This window comes from Podarcis filfolensis (assembly GCF_964270895.1).
Source record: "Podarcis filfolensis genome assembly, chromosome: 6".
In the NCBI taxonomy this organism is placed as follows: domain Eukaryota; kingdom Metazoa; phylum Chordata; class Lepidosauria; order Squamata; family Lacertidae; genus Podarcis; species Podarcis filfolensis.
This window is the reverse complement of record NC_139609.1, coordinates 93,176,450-93,194,292: the sequence shown is the minus strand read 5'-3', so window position 1 is coordinate 93,194,292 and position 17,843 is coordinate 93,176,450. Positions and strand designations below refer to the sequence as shown.

Below are 17,843 nucleotides of genomic sequence, written 5' to 3'. Positions count from 1 at the left end.
CCTCTAAAGGCTTTTGACATTGCCCAACCCCTCACCCAAAGACCACCCTAAAAACATCATCTATACATCACAAGAGGTGGTGTACATCAGAAATTTGAGTGTGGCGTCTCTCCTGTCTGCCAAGATGCCTGATAATGTTTTACTGATTGCATTACCTGGGCGGTCTGGCCATTCTTTTGAGATGGTAAATACTTTAGTTCTTGGATATAGGTCCCAGGCCCACCCTATGCAGACACAAATATGCCCTTAAGACAGGATTTGAAGGATTTGTAAGTGAAAAGAATGACTGGGAAAGGTTTCTCCAAGATACCTCCTTCTGCAGAGGAAATATTTAGAAAATCTAAGTTCGGGATACTACGATACGATACAGTACGATAATCTTTATTGTCATTGTCCCATACAGAACAACGAAATTGAAAAAAATCTACATAAGACATTCAAAACCCAACAAGCCTGCTATCCCAGCTATCCCAACCTGGTTAGCCCCCTAAAAACTCTGACACCCCGTTTTTAAATACAGTATACTCCCATAGAGACTCCTTACACTGCGTTTAAAACCAAAATCGCATTTGGGTAGAAACTGTTTCTCAGGCGGCTAGTCCTAGTCTTTATAACCCTGGACCTTCTTCCAGAAGGCAGAAGCTGAAAGAGATCATTTCCAGGGTGCACACTATCCTGTTTGTTCTGAGTGCTAAAATAATGTGTAATTTTCTCAGGGAACATTTCCCAAATCGTGAAGGGCGAAGGATTGATTTTCTGTGGAGTGTATGTCTGCTATGTGTGCGCACCCTAAGAATTTATGCCAGAAGAGATTCCAAGGGTCATTTAGCCCCCTGCATAGCATCCACCAACTAGATGGCTTCAGGAAGCTAGTAGGTTTTTAAATTTTTATTTTTATTAGTTTTAAAATGACTATGAAACCACAGAAATCAGTAAACAATCACAAAAATTCAATAACATGTCCAGTTGAAGGCAGGGCATGCAAAACCCAGTCGGTAGAGCATGAGATTCTTAATCTTAGGTTTGTGGGTTCGAGTCCCACGTTGGGCAAAATATTCCTGCATTGCAAGGAGTTAGACTAGATGATCCTTGGGGTCCCTTCCAAATCTACAATCCTATGATTCTATTAAATTTCTGTAGGTGTCGTGGGGAGAGATACTTGTAAATTCGAAACTATGCTGCATGAAATAAAACCCCACTAGACTGAATAGAAATGATCGGAATTGCATTGCCCCTTTTTGTTGTTGTAGTTTAGTCGTTTAGTCGTGTCCGACTCTTCGTGACCCCCTGGACCAGAGCACGCCAGGCACTCCTGTCTTCCACTGCCTCCCGCAGTTTGGTCAAACTCATGTTGGTAGCTTCGAGAACACTGTCCAACCATCTCATCCTCTGTCGTCCCCTTCTCCTTGTGCCCTCCATCTTTCCCATCATCAGGGTCTTTTCCAGGGAGTCTTCTCTTCTCATGAGGTGGCCAAAGTATTGGAGCCTCAGCTTCACGATCTGTCCTTCCAGTGAGCACTCAGGGCTGATTTCCTTAAGAATGGATACGTTTGATCTTCTTGCAGTCCATGGGACTCTCAAGAGTCTCCTCCAGCACCATAACTCAAAAGCATCAATTCTTCGGCAATCAGCCTTCTTTATGGTCCAGCTCTCAGTTCCATACATCACTACTGGGAAAACCATAGCTTTAACTATACGGACCTTTGTTGGCAAGGACCTTTGTTGGCATTGCCCCTTAGAGACCCATAACTTGTGTGTTATTTTTTTCCTGCAAGAACTAAAATCCAGATATGAGGATAGATTCAGGAAGCTGGTAGTTTAGTTTCGTTTCGTTTCGTTTAGTTTAGTTTAGTGGCATGTGCTTCAGAGCCTGGAAGGACAATATAGCCAGCACGTTCAGCAGCCAATGATAGCGTTATCCTCCATGAATTTATCTAATCTTCTTACAGCTGTCCAAGTGAGTGGATTTACATGAGATTGGTTGCTCTGTGAATCAGGGATTTCCTTCTCCAGAAGCCACTGGTGTCATTTACAGTACTAACTTTATCAGAGCCAACCCCAAAGTTGCAAAATAACAATACAAAAGCTTTTCGAGTTTTATGCATGTGTTTGAAATTATTTACAACCTGCTCTTCATCGAACACGCTTTCCAGAGCAAGGATCGGCATTAAAATACAGTAAAAGGATCTTTACGATACGATATCTTTATTGTCGTTGTCCCATACAGAACAACGAAATTGAAAAATCTACATAAGACATTCAAAAACCAACAAAAACCAGCAAGCAGCCTGCTATCTCAGCTATCCCAACCTAGTTAGCCCCCTAAAAATTCTGAAACCCCATTTTTAAATACAATATACTCCCATAGAGACTCCTTATACTGTGTTTAAAACCAAAAGGGCAATTTATAATAAAAACAGACAATATGCGAGGGAACTGGGGTTTTTTTTTGCAAATGCATGGAATGAGCAGCCATTTTCACCTGGTGTCAAAATTCTGTCTATGCCAGTGCACTTTGTACCTGCGGGTGGGGAGGGCAAATACAGTGGTACCTCGGGTTACATACGCTTCAGGTTACAGACGCTTCAGGTTACAGACTCCGCTAACCCAGAAATAGTACCTCGGGTTAAGAACTTTGCTTCAGGTTGAGAACAGAAATTGTGCTCTGGCGGCGCAGTAGCAGCAGGAGGCCCCATTAGCTAAAGTGGTGCTTCAGGTTAAGAACAGTTTCAGGTTAAGAACGGACCTCCGGAATGAATTAAGTACTTAACCCGAGGTACCACTGTACAGAGTTGGAGTGTCACAGTTGCGACACGCCTTAACTCAGAGGACTGTGGACCAGGAGTAGAGATGCAGGAGAAATTCGGTTCCGTTTGCATTGAAAAGTGAACCTACCTACAACACAGGGAACTGAAATACACCCATCCTTCAAAATCCACACTTCTCTACATGTTGTGATGCCATTTCCCAGCCAAATAATGTATAGAAAAATGCACGTGCCGGGGTAAAGCCTGCATAAATATGTACCGATTAGAGAAAACAGAGAGAAATTGCTTTGCAAAAAAAGTACGGATTGCGCAAAAGCGGATTGAAAAATGTGATGAGAGCCAGTGTGGTGTAGTGGTTAAGAATGGTAGACTCATAATCTGGTGAACCGGGTTCGCTTCCCCGCTCCTCCACCTGCAGCTGCTGGGTGACCTTGGGCCAGTCACACTTCTCTGAAGTCTCTCAGCCCCACTCACCTCACAGAGTGTTTGTTGTGGGGAGGAAGGGAAAGGAGAATGTTAGCCGCTTTGAGACTCCTTCGGGTAGTGATAAAGCGGGATATCAAATCCAAACTCCTCCTCCTCCTCCTCCTCCTCCTCTTCTTCTTCTTCTTCTTCTTCTTCTTCTTCTTCTTCTTCTTCTTCTTCTTCTTCTTCTTCTTCTTTTACTGGCGTGCGTGCAGCTTGCCTCCCAAGCCTCCATGGGAGGAGAGTGATCCCTGCAGAGGTTTAGGATGGAAGCCATATACAGTGGTACCTCGGGTTACAGATGCTTCAGGTTACAGACGCTTCAGGTTACAGACTCCACTAACCCAGAAATCGTACCTCAGGTTAAGAACTTTGCTTCAGGCTGAGAACAGAAATCACGTGGCAACTGCGCAGCAGCAGCAGGAGGCCCCATTAGCTAACATGGTGCTTCAGGTTAAGAACAGTTTCAGGTTAAGAACGGACCTCCAGAACGAATTAAGTTCTTAACTTGAGGTACCACTGTATATGGCTGGTGGGTGTGCAGCTTGCCTCCCAAGCCTCCTCGTGAGGAGAGTGATCCCCACAGAAGGGAAAGGGGGGCACAGGAAGGATTTTTACACCACGGTGCCGGATATGCTTAAGACAGCCCTGGTGATACAATGACAGATTTGCACCAAAACGCTGCTAAATTTATATGAGGACTTTGGGGGGGAAATGCAAACTGATGTTAAGAACCAAACTTAACACTGGAAACAACGAGGAGCTGAGAGGAACCAAAATGGCATGAGTTGCCCATATCTAGTCATGAGAAGTCGCCCTCTGCTGCTCTCCAAATCCAGGCAGGTATATAAGGGAGCAGAAGGTCTTTTAGGTTTCTGAGTCTTCAGCCATCTAGAGCAGGGGTCAGCAAAGTTGTGGCTTGGGTTGGTTCATGGTCCCGCAGATGCCACGGTGGGCCGGAGTATGTGTGTGTGCGCGCAAACGCTATTTCCGACACTCCTTCCGGTGCAGAGGAGGCGTACGCAGCTTCCCATTGGCTGCAGGAGCTTCCTGCAGCCAATGGGAAGCTGGCCAGTGTCACGGAAGGCGGTCCCCGCTCTGCTCCACGCCGGTTTAGTGTGGCGCATGGGAGCCAACCGAGCGGGCGGGGGGGTGTGTCCCCAGGCTGGTTAAATAATAATAATAATAATTATTATTATTATTTATTTATTTATACCCCGCCCATCTGGCTGAGTTTCCCCAGCCACTCTGGGCAGCTTCCAATCAAGTGTTAAAAACAATACAGCATTAAATATTAAAAACTTCCCTAAACTTCCCTAAATGGCCCCCATGGGCCGGTTAAACGACCCCCATGGGCCGCTTGTGCCCCATGGGCCTTAGGTTGCCGACCTCTGATCTAGAGCTTCTAGACTGGGTTCTGAGCCATCTAGAGAGCTCGAAAACTCTTCACCAGAAGACATCTCATCTCATGAAGTGTTCTGGAGATCTGAAAAACTTGTTTTGCAACAATTTGGTTGGTTCCAACAGAGGTGTTGGATCTTGGAGTTCGCAAACACGGACCAACTCATCTGCCTTATATTGATGACACTTTGTTCTTCACATCACTAGATGATCTCACTCAGTGGCTCTCTCTCTCTCTCTCTCTCTCTCTCTCTCTCTCTCTCCACACACACACAAACATATATACTGCATGGTGCCAGCCAGATGGGTAGGAACAGAGCCAGATAAAGCCAGGTTGCTCAGTTCTGCAGCTGGTCCAAGAGAGAGAAAAATATATGCAGGACTTGACAAACCGCCAAGAAGTCCATTAGGCTGTACAGGAGTTTGGCGTCCCACTCTTGATTTTTAGATGTAATTACATGCCAATGGAGGCATGCCAGTAATCAACTTCCTTTCCCTCTGGGAAGTTGGCAACTTGACATAGATGAGAGCAAGGCTCAGGGAGGCCCCGGCAGTGGCAAGGAGCCACGGGCCTCTTTAATACGTATTGGAGAGGGCGGGGCTTCTGGTTCCAGGGCGGGGCTTCCCCGCAAAGGGGAGAGCCCAGGCGCTTCTCCTTCTCCGAAGAACCCACCTAATGGGGCTGGGAATTCTAGTTGGTGAAAGGGACTAGGGGCATGGTTTCCTCAGCGATCGTTCAAGACGATCGCCTTTCCTGTGAGTGGCCGAGAAGGGGAACAAATGGACATGTGTGCGTTTCTCCTTTGTACCTCAGGAAGTGATCGCATAGCAATAACCTGCAAGAGAAGTCAAGAGCTGGTATTTCCCCCTCCTGGTCCCAAAACCCACCTCCTTCCTTCCAGATTTGTTTCTGGGGACTATAATGTCATTCGGCCTTTATAAGGCCATTTCCTGACATAGTCATTTGCAGGGATATACACAGGATGTTTCCTATTTCTTTACAAAGCTGGGGGTGGGAGGGGGGAGCAAACGCCAACCTTTCTGGCTCCAATTGGATGCCCCAACCATGGCAAAGGGCCAGTCCTCCTGTTTTGCTGGTGATGTAACTTTCCCCTTCTCAATCCTTTACCTCCCTTGGCCTTGTTAACGGGCTGCAAATGGAAACGAAATTTGTCACCCGTCATTTTGACTGGAACCTGCCTCCAAATTGGTATTTTAAAACTAAAGTGTGCTTTGCAAGTGTTGAAAACCCAATCCTTTACACCGATGGAGTTTTCCTTTTAAAACTCTAAAGTGAGTACGGTTGGTTTAAAGACACACACACCCACCCCGCCACTCAACATCTTTTTGCCAACAGCAACAATAAGAGAGAAAGAGAAAGAAAGAAAGGGGACTCATAAAAAATAAAATAAAAACCTTCCTTGGCGAAGAAAAAATCTGTTTTAAATCATCGCCATCATTCAATGAACAGATGTCATTAGCATTTTTCTGCAATGGACTGACATTTTCCTTTCTAGATATATTCTAAGCACATTCACGGGGGCTTTTTTTATATATAAAAAAAGCCAATGTGTAGCTTGATTAATTGGATGGGGTTAAAATATGACAAAGAAGGAGTGGAAATATTTTGGGCAAAAGAAGAAAGGAAGAAAGAAAGAAAGAAAGAAAGAAAGAAAGAAAGAAAGAAAGAGAATCTACTTCAAGGGGCTGTTTTGGAACCGGAGTTTTAGCATACATTGTGTACAAAAACACAGCAGAAATATGGAGGCAGAGAACAGAGCGAGGATTAGTAATAACTAATAAGGTCGTTGTGAAAAATTCACAAGGTAAAATTGGCTAACTGCTTTGCCCAATGGAAGCGCCAAAAGAAATCTGCCAGGCAAACCGCCCATCAGGTGACAGAGAGCTGTCTTGGGAAACATCTTGCAACATCAAAGACAGCGTAGCCCAAGTGAAATTAAGTTTGCACTGCTATGGAATTAAGTTCTATTGATCGGAACTTAATTGCCCATTCCCCAGAGTGTTTTCATGAGCAACAGCAAGCCCTGTTCCTTGAATTCCCTGTCTTTGGAAACTGGATGAAAGCACCACATGAACCAAGAATCTACAGCTGATTTTTCAAAAAGAGCTTTCTTCTCCATATACAGCATGAGCGGTGATGATGAGCAAGTGAAGCACAGGAGACTGAAAGGCATTCCTGGTGCAAAAATTAATAATAATGCTCAAAGACATTTCTGTGCCAGAGAAACAATGTGCTTGAAACGGGGGACATGCGTCCTCTGGTGCATCAGCAACATAACAAAAGATGATGTGATGAGATCTTAAGCTAGCACTGCAGACAATCACAATAATGTTTAGGACAGGGAAGAGGCTGGGTGGGAAACCAACTGGCTGCGACCCAAGCCCTTTGACGTCACCGTCTTATGTGTCAGGCTGTAAACAAAGCATCAGAACACATGCGAGGAGCCATATTAGCACGGCGAAATCAACAGAGCTAAGCAGGCTTTTAATATTATTCCCAATTTCTGCAGGCTCCAACGTGCAAATGCAGAACCTTTAGTGCAGCTTGTGCGCAGCTTGTGTTAACGAAACCCAAAAAACCACACACAGACATGTCAAGAAAAGGATATCACGTCGTTTTATTAGAGGACTGAGGGTCGTCCCCCGCCTCCTCAAATCTGAGAACAGATGGCACGTCTGACCAAACACATCGGCAGCTTACACAACATTGGGAAAATAGGCACGTACGCTGGATTGCATTGGCAACTGAGCCTGGATCAAACCCACTCTCTCCTATCTTTCCTATAGAGAAGGCCTTTCCTCTCTCACACAAACACACCCTTGCCCAGTGCTTAGTGGGAGGTGTTCCCTTGAAACCAATGCACAGTCTAAACAGGAATCGAGTGCCAGAGAAATCTGGAAATGGTTGGGGACAACATTTATTGGGGGGGAGAAACATGTGTTCACATAGCAAGCACACGAGAGCCAAGAAATTAGGAAAATATGTCTTAACAATTAACCAGCCAGCAACATTATTTGGGACGGTCTTCTGCACAAACTCCAGCAGGGTCCTTGTGTAGCTGCCAATTCATTTCAACGGGGTTTTACACAGATTCTCCCCCCCCACACACACACCATGGGATCGAGTCTCCTTGGTCTCGTGGCTTTTGAAAATGCTCTCCTTATCCCCCCAAAATTCCAGAAAATTGTTGCACACGATTTTACGACTTAAAACTGCCCCTCTCTCTTCTGCTCTTTAGATTTGTTTTAATTCGGTTGCTACATAAATACTTTCCGTGACACAGATACCCTTTGATTTATTACCAAAAGAGACAGAAAAGACATTCGGTAGTATAAAATGCCTGAACAAATTAAATATCATTTATAGATAGATAAGATATAAAAAAAGACTTAGTAAAAATATAGTCCTATGATTCAAATGAAAGATAATAATCTTGATACAGTGAAAAATGTGCCTGTTTGGCACCCCTAAACTAGTCTCTGTCCCATAACAATCATTTGCAAAAGAATCACTCCCGGTTTTGAACACCTTATTAGGGCTCATCCTTACTCACACACACACCCCACACTTTCTAGGCATAGGGTTGAACTTTCCCAGTCCATTTCAGAGTGCTTCTTTCTTTCTTTCTTTCTTTCTTTCTTTCTTTCTTTCTTTCTTTCTTTCTTTCTTTCTTTCTCTTTCTTTCTCCCATCTGCTTTCCCCCCAAAAATTGGATCCATACTGCTGATTAGGAGCAAATGGCAATTCAGGTTTTCTGCAAATTGCCATTTGCTCTGATTCGGTGGTAAAGACCGGGTTTTCGCAGGGAAAGCAAAAATAATATTAATAAAAAGCTGTTGGACACAGACCTGGAAAGTGTGGACCTGTGCCTAGGAATGCGGAGCGTAGGTCAGTGTGGATAAGCCCTGACTCGCTTCTCCTTAAGCCTTAATAACCTAACTCTGCAAATGCTGGTTCTCCAGGCATGGCGTAGACCTTGGGGAAAGTGGAAGGCTGGAAGTTACACCTCCATCCTGAAAACAGGGGCTGCAGTGGCTCAGCAGCAAAGCATCTGCTTGCATGAAAAAAGGTCCCAGGTGCAATTGCCTGCATTCCCAGCAGAGGCTTCCCCTCTGAAACCCAGTCAACATGGGCGATACTGAGCGAGATGGACCAGTAGTCTGACTTGGTCTGCAACAGCTGCCTATGTTTCAGGAAGGGCCGTAGGCCAGTGGCAGAACATCTGCTTTGCAAGACGATGGTCCCAGTTTCAGTCCTGGGTGCCACCAGCTTACAGGATCCCAGAGGAGTGGGGAAAGATTCTTGCCCTGAGCCCTTGAATTACGGCCACCAGAGACAGCAGTGGGTTAGTGGCTCGGATCTCACATGGCAGCTTCAAATGCACCTCCACCCCAACGCTTCCATCAGTGTGATTGCAAAGATGACGGGTTTACATGGGCAAAGCTTAGCAGAGCTGCTTCCATGGGATTTACGCAGAGGTTCACAGGGAAGCTGAGTCGAAGCAGGTTCTGTGAGCTTTCTGATAGGGATGCTTGGAATTACATGAAATTATATGAAAAAGCATCCGGGGGAAATTAACTCGAGAATGGATTTCTAAAATACTTGGAAGCTACTGAAATCAGTGGGCCGGCTTTGAAGTGAACGGGCACAATCTGGGTAAAGTTATGCCAGCCTAAAAGGACCATCTGTCAATTTTATTTTACTTTTTACGGCTTTTTCAAGCCTTTCCCTTCATACCACTTTAACCAGGCTTAAAACCCTCCCTCGTCACAATTTGGCTACTTCCCTGCCTTGATGCACAAACAGCACTGCCGTCAGTGCTTCCCCTCCTGCAAAAGCCAGTTCAATCCAACCTGTTTTAGGCATGACTATAGCTTTACCCCACGACGGTGCCCTCGGGGTGCAACGCAGAAGCATGACAGTGAAAGGAGTTATTTATTTATTTTGCCATGTGCTCTGTTGGGTTGCAGACTGCTCACTCGCCACCAGATCCCAGCATGTTCTAGGACTTCAAATCGGACAGCTTGCAATTCAGCTCCGGGTCAGGCGGCTAGCCTGCTTTTGAAGAACGACAAACCTTGCTTCACTGCTAAGAAAAACCCCAGATGTCGAGAGCCACTGCCTCCCCACCCTGCTTCCCCAGTTACGCAAACTTACAGTACAGACATCTTAAACACTGGAAGAGATCAAATGCACCAGAGAACCAGGCTCCTGAACTTTTTCCAACAATCCAGAGGGAAAGGACTTCAGCAACTTGCGGCTTGTCATTTTATAATGCTGCAGGCGTGAGGAAAAGCTGCACCCACGGTAATTCCCTCCGGGGCAATAAAAGGTCCAGAAAAACTGTCTGCCCTCACACATTTCGGCACCCTATGAATTCAGTTTCCTTCTGCTTTGCAACAGTCTATCTCGTTGTGCTACATAGCAATACAGTATATCAGTGGTTCAGCATAATTATTTTTAAAAACAAAAAAACCCCCAGCAATGCATTTAATGAGATAATCTAAATATTGCAATGTTGACAGGCAAGGGGAGAGGGTTTGGAAGGCTGATGCAACAGAAGGCACTTGTGGGGATATATATCTCAGCTAGATGAATGTCGGGTCTTGCAGTGGGACTCTGAGATGATTTGCACATTACGCTGAACAAGGAAGAGGGCAGGGTCCTGTGTTTTGGCCCCCCAACTTCAGCTCAAAATGTGCTAGGCAGGGGATCTAAGGGCTCTTTCACACAGAGCAAAGTCGAGCCGGCCACATCCAGTCCCAGATGAGTACGATGAACACATGTCTGCTCTGCAAACACATTTGTGACATGCACACGTCACACATGCTCTGCGGCACGGGAGAGAATGAAAAATCCTGACAGTGACACTCATGGGTTTATGCTGAATGACCTTCAGTGGACACTAAAAATAATAATTAAAAAATCTGTTTAAGTTTGAAGAGGGCCTTAAATGCAGAAAACTCCACAAGCTTCAGGGGTGAGGTTCCCAAGCCCTGCTTGGGACGCAACAGTAGAAGGGCAAATAGTTTCTCTGCAGTAAATCTCCGCAGCAACAGTTTCAAAGTTCCTGCAGATGTTTTTCGCTCACTCCTTGGCAGATTGGCCCTTGTTTCTCAAAGGACGGGCACATTAGCTGAGCTGGGCTGTCTCTCAGCAGGTAAGAATAAATTTGTTAGAAGGACAAGGTGCCCCACAGGGATGGGAAACCAAGCTGCTCTCATTTGGAGCAAACGAAAAAAGAGGTTAGCACCTGCGCATCATGCCTTTCCTAAGGGTATGTGTAGGTTTTGAGCTTCCGTCAAATTCATACTGGTTTAACCGGCACAGCTTCGCTCAAAGGGTCCTGGGAATTGTGGTTAGGAGACGGAATTCAGGTACAAGATCCCATGGTTCCCCCTTGCAGGTTCCCAGGGTTCCCTGGGGGAAGGGAAATGACGGTTAAACTGGGCTCAGCCTTGAACCCCTCTCCCCTTGCTGAACATACAAGTGCAGCCCTACCCAGTGATACAGGTGCTGTAATAGACAGCGCTGCTGGCATCGGACAGGGCCGATATCAAGCTGCTCTCCTCGCAGGAGAGGCTCCGTGGAGTCACTTTGGACACGGAGACATGGTAGGCAAACCCCGAAGGATCGGGACGAGTCCTGCTCATATTCAAATACTGGTCAAACTCGTTGCGGTCCACTTCTGTCCAGAGCTCGTTGGGGTTCAAGTGCTCCACGCCGTCAAGGTGGTGAGATTCGGGCGGCGGGGAGAGCTGGCCCAGGTGTGCAGAAAGCCCGTTGGTGGCTCCAGCGCATAGTTGGTTGTAGTACATACCAGGTGGGTGGGGAGTCCTCATGGCATCAGCCAGGTGAGGTGGGTTCTGCGGGTAGCCCATGGGCATGTTCCTCCCCAGGTTTTTCTCCGGGGTAAAGTCCATCTGGGGAGGTGGAGGAGGAGGAGGAGGGTGGTGGTGGTAGCCTCGGAAAGACATCACGCCACAGTCGTCCTGCATGTGTGGAGGGAAAAAGGCAGGCTCTGTCTGCTCCAAGACGTCCAGAGGAGACATCTCAGGGGTTGGCAAGCCGTAGTTCTCCATATCAGAGCTCACCGAGCGGAGTTCTCTGAAGTGGTTGAGCGGAGGAGGCTGGGCATGGCCCGGGTGCCCGATGGCACCACCAGCCCGGTGGTTCATGGCAAAGCCGTCGCCGCAAGGCTGGGAGAGGTTGTGCAGGAGGATGTTGGGCTCCATCCTCTTGATTTTCTTGGCTTGCTTCTTCCTCCTGGGGCGGTACTTGTAGTTTGGGTGGTCCTGCAGGTGCTGGATCCTCAGCCTCTCTGCCTCTTCCACAAAGGGGCGCTTGTCGTTGGCGCTGAGCGCTTTCCACGACTGGCCTGGAGGGGGTCCAGAAAGGAAAAACAAAGGCATGAAGCTACAGCAGAAACGGGGGAGAATTAAGGGCTCCAGCAGATCAGGGGTTCGAGTCCTTCACCTGCTTCAGAAGCCCAAACTATTGCTCACGTAATAATTGCAGCATACAAAGGCCGTTAAACAATAGGCAGTATTCGCATTAATGCATGGGTAGGCAAACTAAGGCGTGGGGGCCGGATTCGGCCCAATTGGCTTCTCAATCCGGCCTGCAGACAGTCCGGGAATCAGCGTGTTTTTACCTAAGTAGAATGTGTGCTTTAATTTAAAATGCATCTCTGGGTTATTTGTGGGGCATAGGAATTTGTTCATTTCCCCCCCTTCAAAATATAGTCTGGCCCCCCACAATGTCTGAGGGACAGTGGACCGGCCTCCTGCTGAAAATGTTTGCATTAACGTATCTCACATTGTGAAGTAGGATGCTGTTGTTGTTTATAAACCATATATGTCCAATCACCAAAAGGGCATCTCGTCAGCCCCTGTCCACCTTGGGGACATTAGATTCCAATTTTTTCACCATGTGTCTTAACCCTGGCAGACCCGAGAGAGAGAGAGAGAGAGAGAGAAACAAACAAACAAACAGAGAGAGAGAGAGACTATGCCAAGAAGGTACAGTAGATCCTCTGGGAGATCATAGCTCCAAGTCCCTGATATGTTCGTGATCTCTTGGTATGATCCATGAGAAGAACCCCAAAATCCACAAAAACATTATTAAGACCATCCAAGATGTCACAAGATGGTGAACTATCTCATCAGCCTGGATGCCAAGTAAAATAGGGTGTGGGGAAGGCGATCAAGCTTATCATCCAGTCCGATGGAGTGTTTTGGAGAACCTGAGAGTGCATTCACTATTTTGGAACGTTTTCATGGGTTCTGATAAAGTTCCTACCCTGCTGTGATTTTTGATGTGATGGAGATTCCACTTTGACTAGAAACATCTCTCTCTCTCCCTTGCTCTTCCTTACACACACACACACACACACACACACAATAACAAGGTAGTTAAAGAGTGGGGAAACCAAAGTGCAGATTTTTGATAAGAGTGCATTATGGTGCTTTCACACAACCATAGTGATGGCAGCTTCTTTGCAAGTGATTTTTTGTATTTCTCTTGTTTACTCTGAAATGCAAATGTGATACCCACATTGCAGAACAATAGGCTTTCAGTTTAGAAAGGGCTCTCTCCCACATTCTATCCCATAGTAATTAACATCCATGCATAGGATAGAGGACCCTGGACACTTTGCAAGGGGATGGGTAGCTAAGGTATATAATATATGAAATTCTTATTTAGGAGTCTGTGTCTCTCGTTTCTAGATAGGTGTTCAGGAAAGGGTGGGGGAATAAGAGAACTAATGAGTTCTTTTTTCCTTGACCGCTTCCAAGGACAAGGGGAAATGGCATTTTGTCTGGGCGGTATCCAATGTGCTTAGTCTGTTAGTGCAAGGATTTTTGCTTATGCAACAGAACTCCCCTATCCTGTCCCCTCAGTGCACATCCTGTGCCCTCTCCAAATCTGCCCCAGTGGATTGGGAGAACCCCCAAAACAAATTTGAGGGAGGAAGTTCCATTGTGAAAGCATACATGCTTGCACAAATGGAACAAGTTACTTAACCCCTTTCCATTCTATTTGTTGCAAATTTGATAATCACTTTTTATCCTATGTAATAAGAAATTTTGGTGGATTTGACCATGGTTTTACTGCGGATGTAGCGACTGCTGTTTAGCTTTGTACTGAACTCAGTACAGATGCAGAACTCCCTGCCCAGGGCTGAGCTCAGAAGAAACCAGTTCTGGCTTTCTGCAATAGAAGCTGCAGCGCATAGTGCTGATTGCCCAGTGCTTGTGATGTCACAAACACTTCCCCCAATGAACCCTACAGCCCTTTTGCGTCCCTCTAGATATTTTATTTCAACCAAGTCAAACAAATGCATGCCGACACATGAATGCTGCACTCTCTCTCTATTCCTCCTAATAGCCTATCCTTCAATAAAATTAGCACAAGAAGCTTGCGGTTTGTTGTTGTGAATGAGTGGTGGGGGCATAGCTCAATGATAGAGCATCTGCCTCGCATGCAGAATGTCCCAGGTTCAATTCCTGGCATTTCCAGATAGGGCTGGGAGAGACCCCCCCCCCAAGTCCTGGAGAGCTGCTGCCAGTCTGTGTAGACAGTACTGAGATAGATGGACCAATGATTCAGGATATGGCAGCTTCCTACGTTGTATAAATTTGGGTTTGTGATAGAAATGTGATAGACGGACCGTTACCTTTTGTATCTCGGGTTCTTGGGGACCCTTCTATGTGCAATCTTCTTCCCACTCTCTGCTTATGTGTGTGTCCCTGCATCCCTCCCCATACACACCTCCCAAATGAAGATGAAATGTCCTGCATCATCAGACGAAGCGACAGAAGCCAAAAAGCTTCTAAATGTGTTCATCTTTCAGGGTCTCTTATCACTCACTGACAGTGGATCTTTTTATCCCAAAGAAGTGAAATTAGTAAAGGGGTGCAAAGGGAAAATATTCTTCTAGTCTTTGAACTGTATCCTTTCGGGAGAAGAGGGGACTGAGAGCAACGTTTCATAGAATAACACCCAATGCATTTCAGTTTTAAAACCACACGCTTGGCCAGAATGCACATTTGATGTAAAAATGACTGTCTTTGGCTGCTTTCTCAGCTTTGTGAGAAACATTTGCAAGCGTGTGCAGTAATAGTGCAAGAGGGAAGTGATCTGCCCTAGTGCTTCCCTTGTTGTAGGTGCAACGGATGGTTCTGGATTAAAGTCACAATCCTATCGCCCTTTATCTGGGAACGAGCCACACTGCAATTGACTTCTGGGTACACATGTGCAGGATTGTACCGCGAATGACCTGCAGAGAGGGGCTCATGAGAAAGGTTGCACCATAAGAGACAGCTTCCTCAAAATAAATTTAAAAAGAGAGAGAGAGAGAGCTTCCTTCCTCATGGCTGCTACTCTCCCCTCTCCCAAACTCCTTTTTGACCCTTATAAGAACTGCACTGTTCAGACAGATGCCCCCACAGAGCCCACCAGCAGAACAAAAGGCAGTGGCCACCTCCGTTCCTGTTTGCCCCCAGCATCCAATCTTACTCCAAGGTAAACTGCCTTGGAACATGCAAGCTCCATTTCTCAGGTATGGCTAATAAGTGGAACCTGCAATAAAATTTTGCAGTGTGTGTGTGTGAGATAGAGAGAGGCGCCTCTGCTCAGGAGTCTAGATTACTAGTTACGTCTTCCTCTAGGATAGTTTCCACTCCAGTTGTCAACCCCCCCACCCCAAAACCCTCATCACCCCATTGCTACTGAGCATGCTTGGTCTTTGCAGGGTCTTTTCTGGAGGGCCCCCATTATAGGTTGCTAAAAAGGATTTCTGCAAACCCCAGGTCTCCCTTCAACACCTGAGTGTGCTCTCAGAGGGAGGGAGAAGCCTTTCAAGCCTGACTAAGGGGGGGGGAGGCTGCCCCCCTAAATCAATAAAAATCAACAAAAATACTTAACTAACAGAGGTTCTGTTCCCCTAACATTCCGCTTCCCTGTGAATCTGTCGAAAGCCACCTTAGCTCCTGGTGGTCATCATCCCTACATCTGGTGGCAATGAGTCCCACAGTGCACTCACACTCCCCGCTTACCCAGCATCTTGCTCAGCACCGCGTTGTGCAGGTCCGGATTCTGCTGGGCCAGCCGCTTCCTCTCGTCCTTGGCCCACACCATGAAGGCGTTCATGGGGCGCCGGATGCGGGAATCCTCTGCGCTCTTGCCGTCGGACGGACGGCCCGAGCCGGCGCCGTAGCCATAGCCGGCGTCGGGGCTGGGAGAACGGCTCGAGGCAGCCGAGGTGCCCAAGAGCGCGCCGCCGGGGTCGCCTCCCCCGATGGGCGCCGCTGCGCCTGGGCGAAATCCGAAGGCCGGCTCCGGGCTGGGGGTCCGGCTGGAGACGGCGGGCTCGGCGGCCCGGCTGTGCTGCGCGAAGGCGCGCCCGGGATCAGAGGCAGCGGCGGCGGGAGGAGGTGGAGGCGGCGGAGGCGGAGGCGGCGGTGGCGCAGCGGCTGCTCCCGCGACGGCTCCCCATGAAAAGTCGCCTCTGGCTTGGGGTATCTCCTCTCTACAGAAACTAGGCTCAGATATATTCATTCCAGCTAGACGGACCTTTTGGGATCACAAGGCGAGCAGAAAAAGAAGGAAAAAACGGACAACAAGAAGAGAATCGGGTTCCCTTCTCCGAGGAAAGAAGACGACGCGAGCGAAGGAATCAGCGGCTCGAAATGCGCAAAGGAACCAGAGAAGAAGGCAGGATTCGGCCCGAGCTAAGGGCTGTGGCTTGGTTCGCCCCCTCCAAAAAAAGGAGGACAAGACGCACGCGCTGGAAAGGATGCTCCCGTCGGAGGGGCCACATTATAAAGGCTGCGCTTCCCATCCGAGGGAGGGCGACGGGAAAGGAGGAGGGGTTAGACGGGCCCGCTAGGAACACCCCCGACGGAGGAGGGCGATGGACGCGCCGTTTCATTCTGCGCTCCCCCCTCTCGGCAAAGGAAATCGGGGAAATTGCTCCCCCCGCTCCCCCGACTTTCCTCTCCCTCCTGTCGGATTAAGTCCTGGCGAGGCAATTCCGTTTGCGCAAACCTCAGGCGCGCAGCAGCGCCTCCTCCGAGCTAGCCAGACGCAAATGTCCCCCTGCGAAGTGGGCGACAGGGATTTTTTTGGGTGCCGCTGGCCGGGGGGTGGGGAGAGAGGGGGTGGTTTGTTTAGCCTTGCTTTGATTTCCTAACACCCCCCCTCTTTTGTATGTGTATAATCCCTTTGTGCACGCACACCCTTTGGAAAAGAAGAAAAGCCGCAGCCAAATAAAGTTGGCTCCTAGGCGCACGTGGTCGAGGCAAACGCTGCAAGAGAGCGTCGGGAGAGGTCGCTTTGCGTGGAGAAAGCCTCGCTTGGGTGGGGGTGATTCTCAGTGCAGGTGGGGGGGGGGGAGAGGAGGTGGAGGAGCCGAAACCCCTCTTTGAAAGGGGGTCTGGAAACGGTTTGAAAAGTGCTGTCTTTTCACGGTGGTTCGGTGCGCGCAGACGCGGTTCCTTGCTGGAAGCAAAGTTAGATTGTAAGCTCTTCGGGGCAGGTCCGTTAGACAGGGGACAGAACCTCCGTTAGTTAAGCAGGGCCGCAGAATCTTTTCTTTCCGGCCCGAGGGCCGCATTTCCTTCTGGAGGGGGCCACATGCGAATAGTGGGCGGAGCCAGAGGCAAAAGTGGGCGAGGCCACGAATCTAAATGTTACCTTTGTATGGTAGGCTCGTTTGTACACAGACACACCCCTCCATCCAGACAAGCAGGCAGGTTCCATTCAGGCAGTGTCACAGATCAAGGGCGAATGTTAGCCAGGGAGGGGGAGGGGCTAGTAGGAGGTGTGGCCTCGGAGGGGGCGGGGCCTGATGTTCCCCACCTCTGCTGTAAAGCAAATCGCGTTAAGTGCTGATGGATAGTCCTTGTAATGTACGCTTACGCTGCAATTCAGTGCAAGGGGATAAATGGGTCTTAATGCGCCTACTAAGTGAGAGTGGGACTTGCTTTAGGATTATGCTCATAGGTGTCAAAATAAAACGGGAAGAGAAGACAGCAAGCCCCACCAAAGTGAGAAGAATAGTACCTGGACAATCTATCTCGTGTCTCAGGAACTACAAATGATAAAAACACTTTTTTAAAAAATGAAAACTGGGAATCTCACAATCTTTTTTGGAGGGGGCTGCTCCCCCTTTCCTTTCCTGG

The 17,843-nt window shown here is 47.8% G+C and overlaps 1 protein-coding gene across 1 annotated transcript; it reads right to left on the bottom strand.

Annotated features, from left to right (window-relative positions):
* Positions 1–7,254: 7,254 nt before the first annotated feature.
* SOX18 (SRY-box transcription factor 18) lies at positions 7,255–16,520 on the bottom strand. Its single transcript, XM_083620226.1, has 2 exons — positions 15,717–16,520; positions 7,255–12,034 (listed from the first exon to the last, which is right to left on the bottom strand). The coding sequence occupies exons 1-2, from the start codon at positions 16,216–16,218 to the stop codon at positions 11,154–11,156; spliced, it is 1,383 nt and encodes a 460-aa protein (XP_083476352.1). The 5' UTR covers positions 16,219–16,520; the 3' UTR covers positions 7,255–11,153.
* Positions 16,521–17,843: the final 1,323 nt, after the last annotated feature.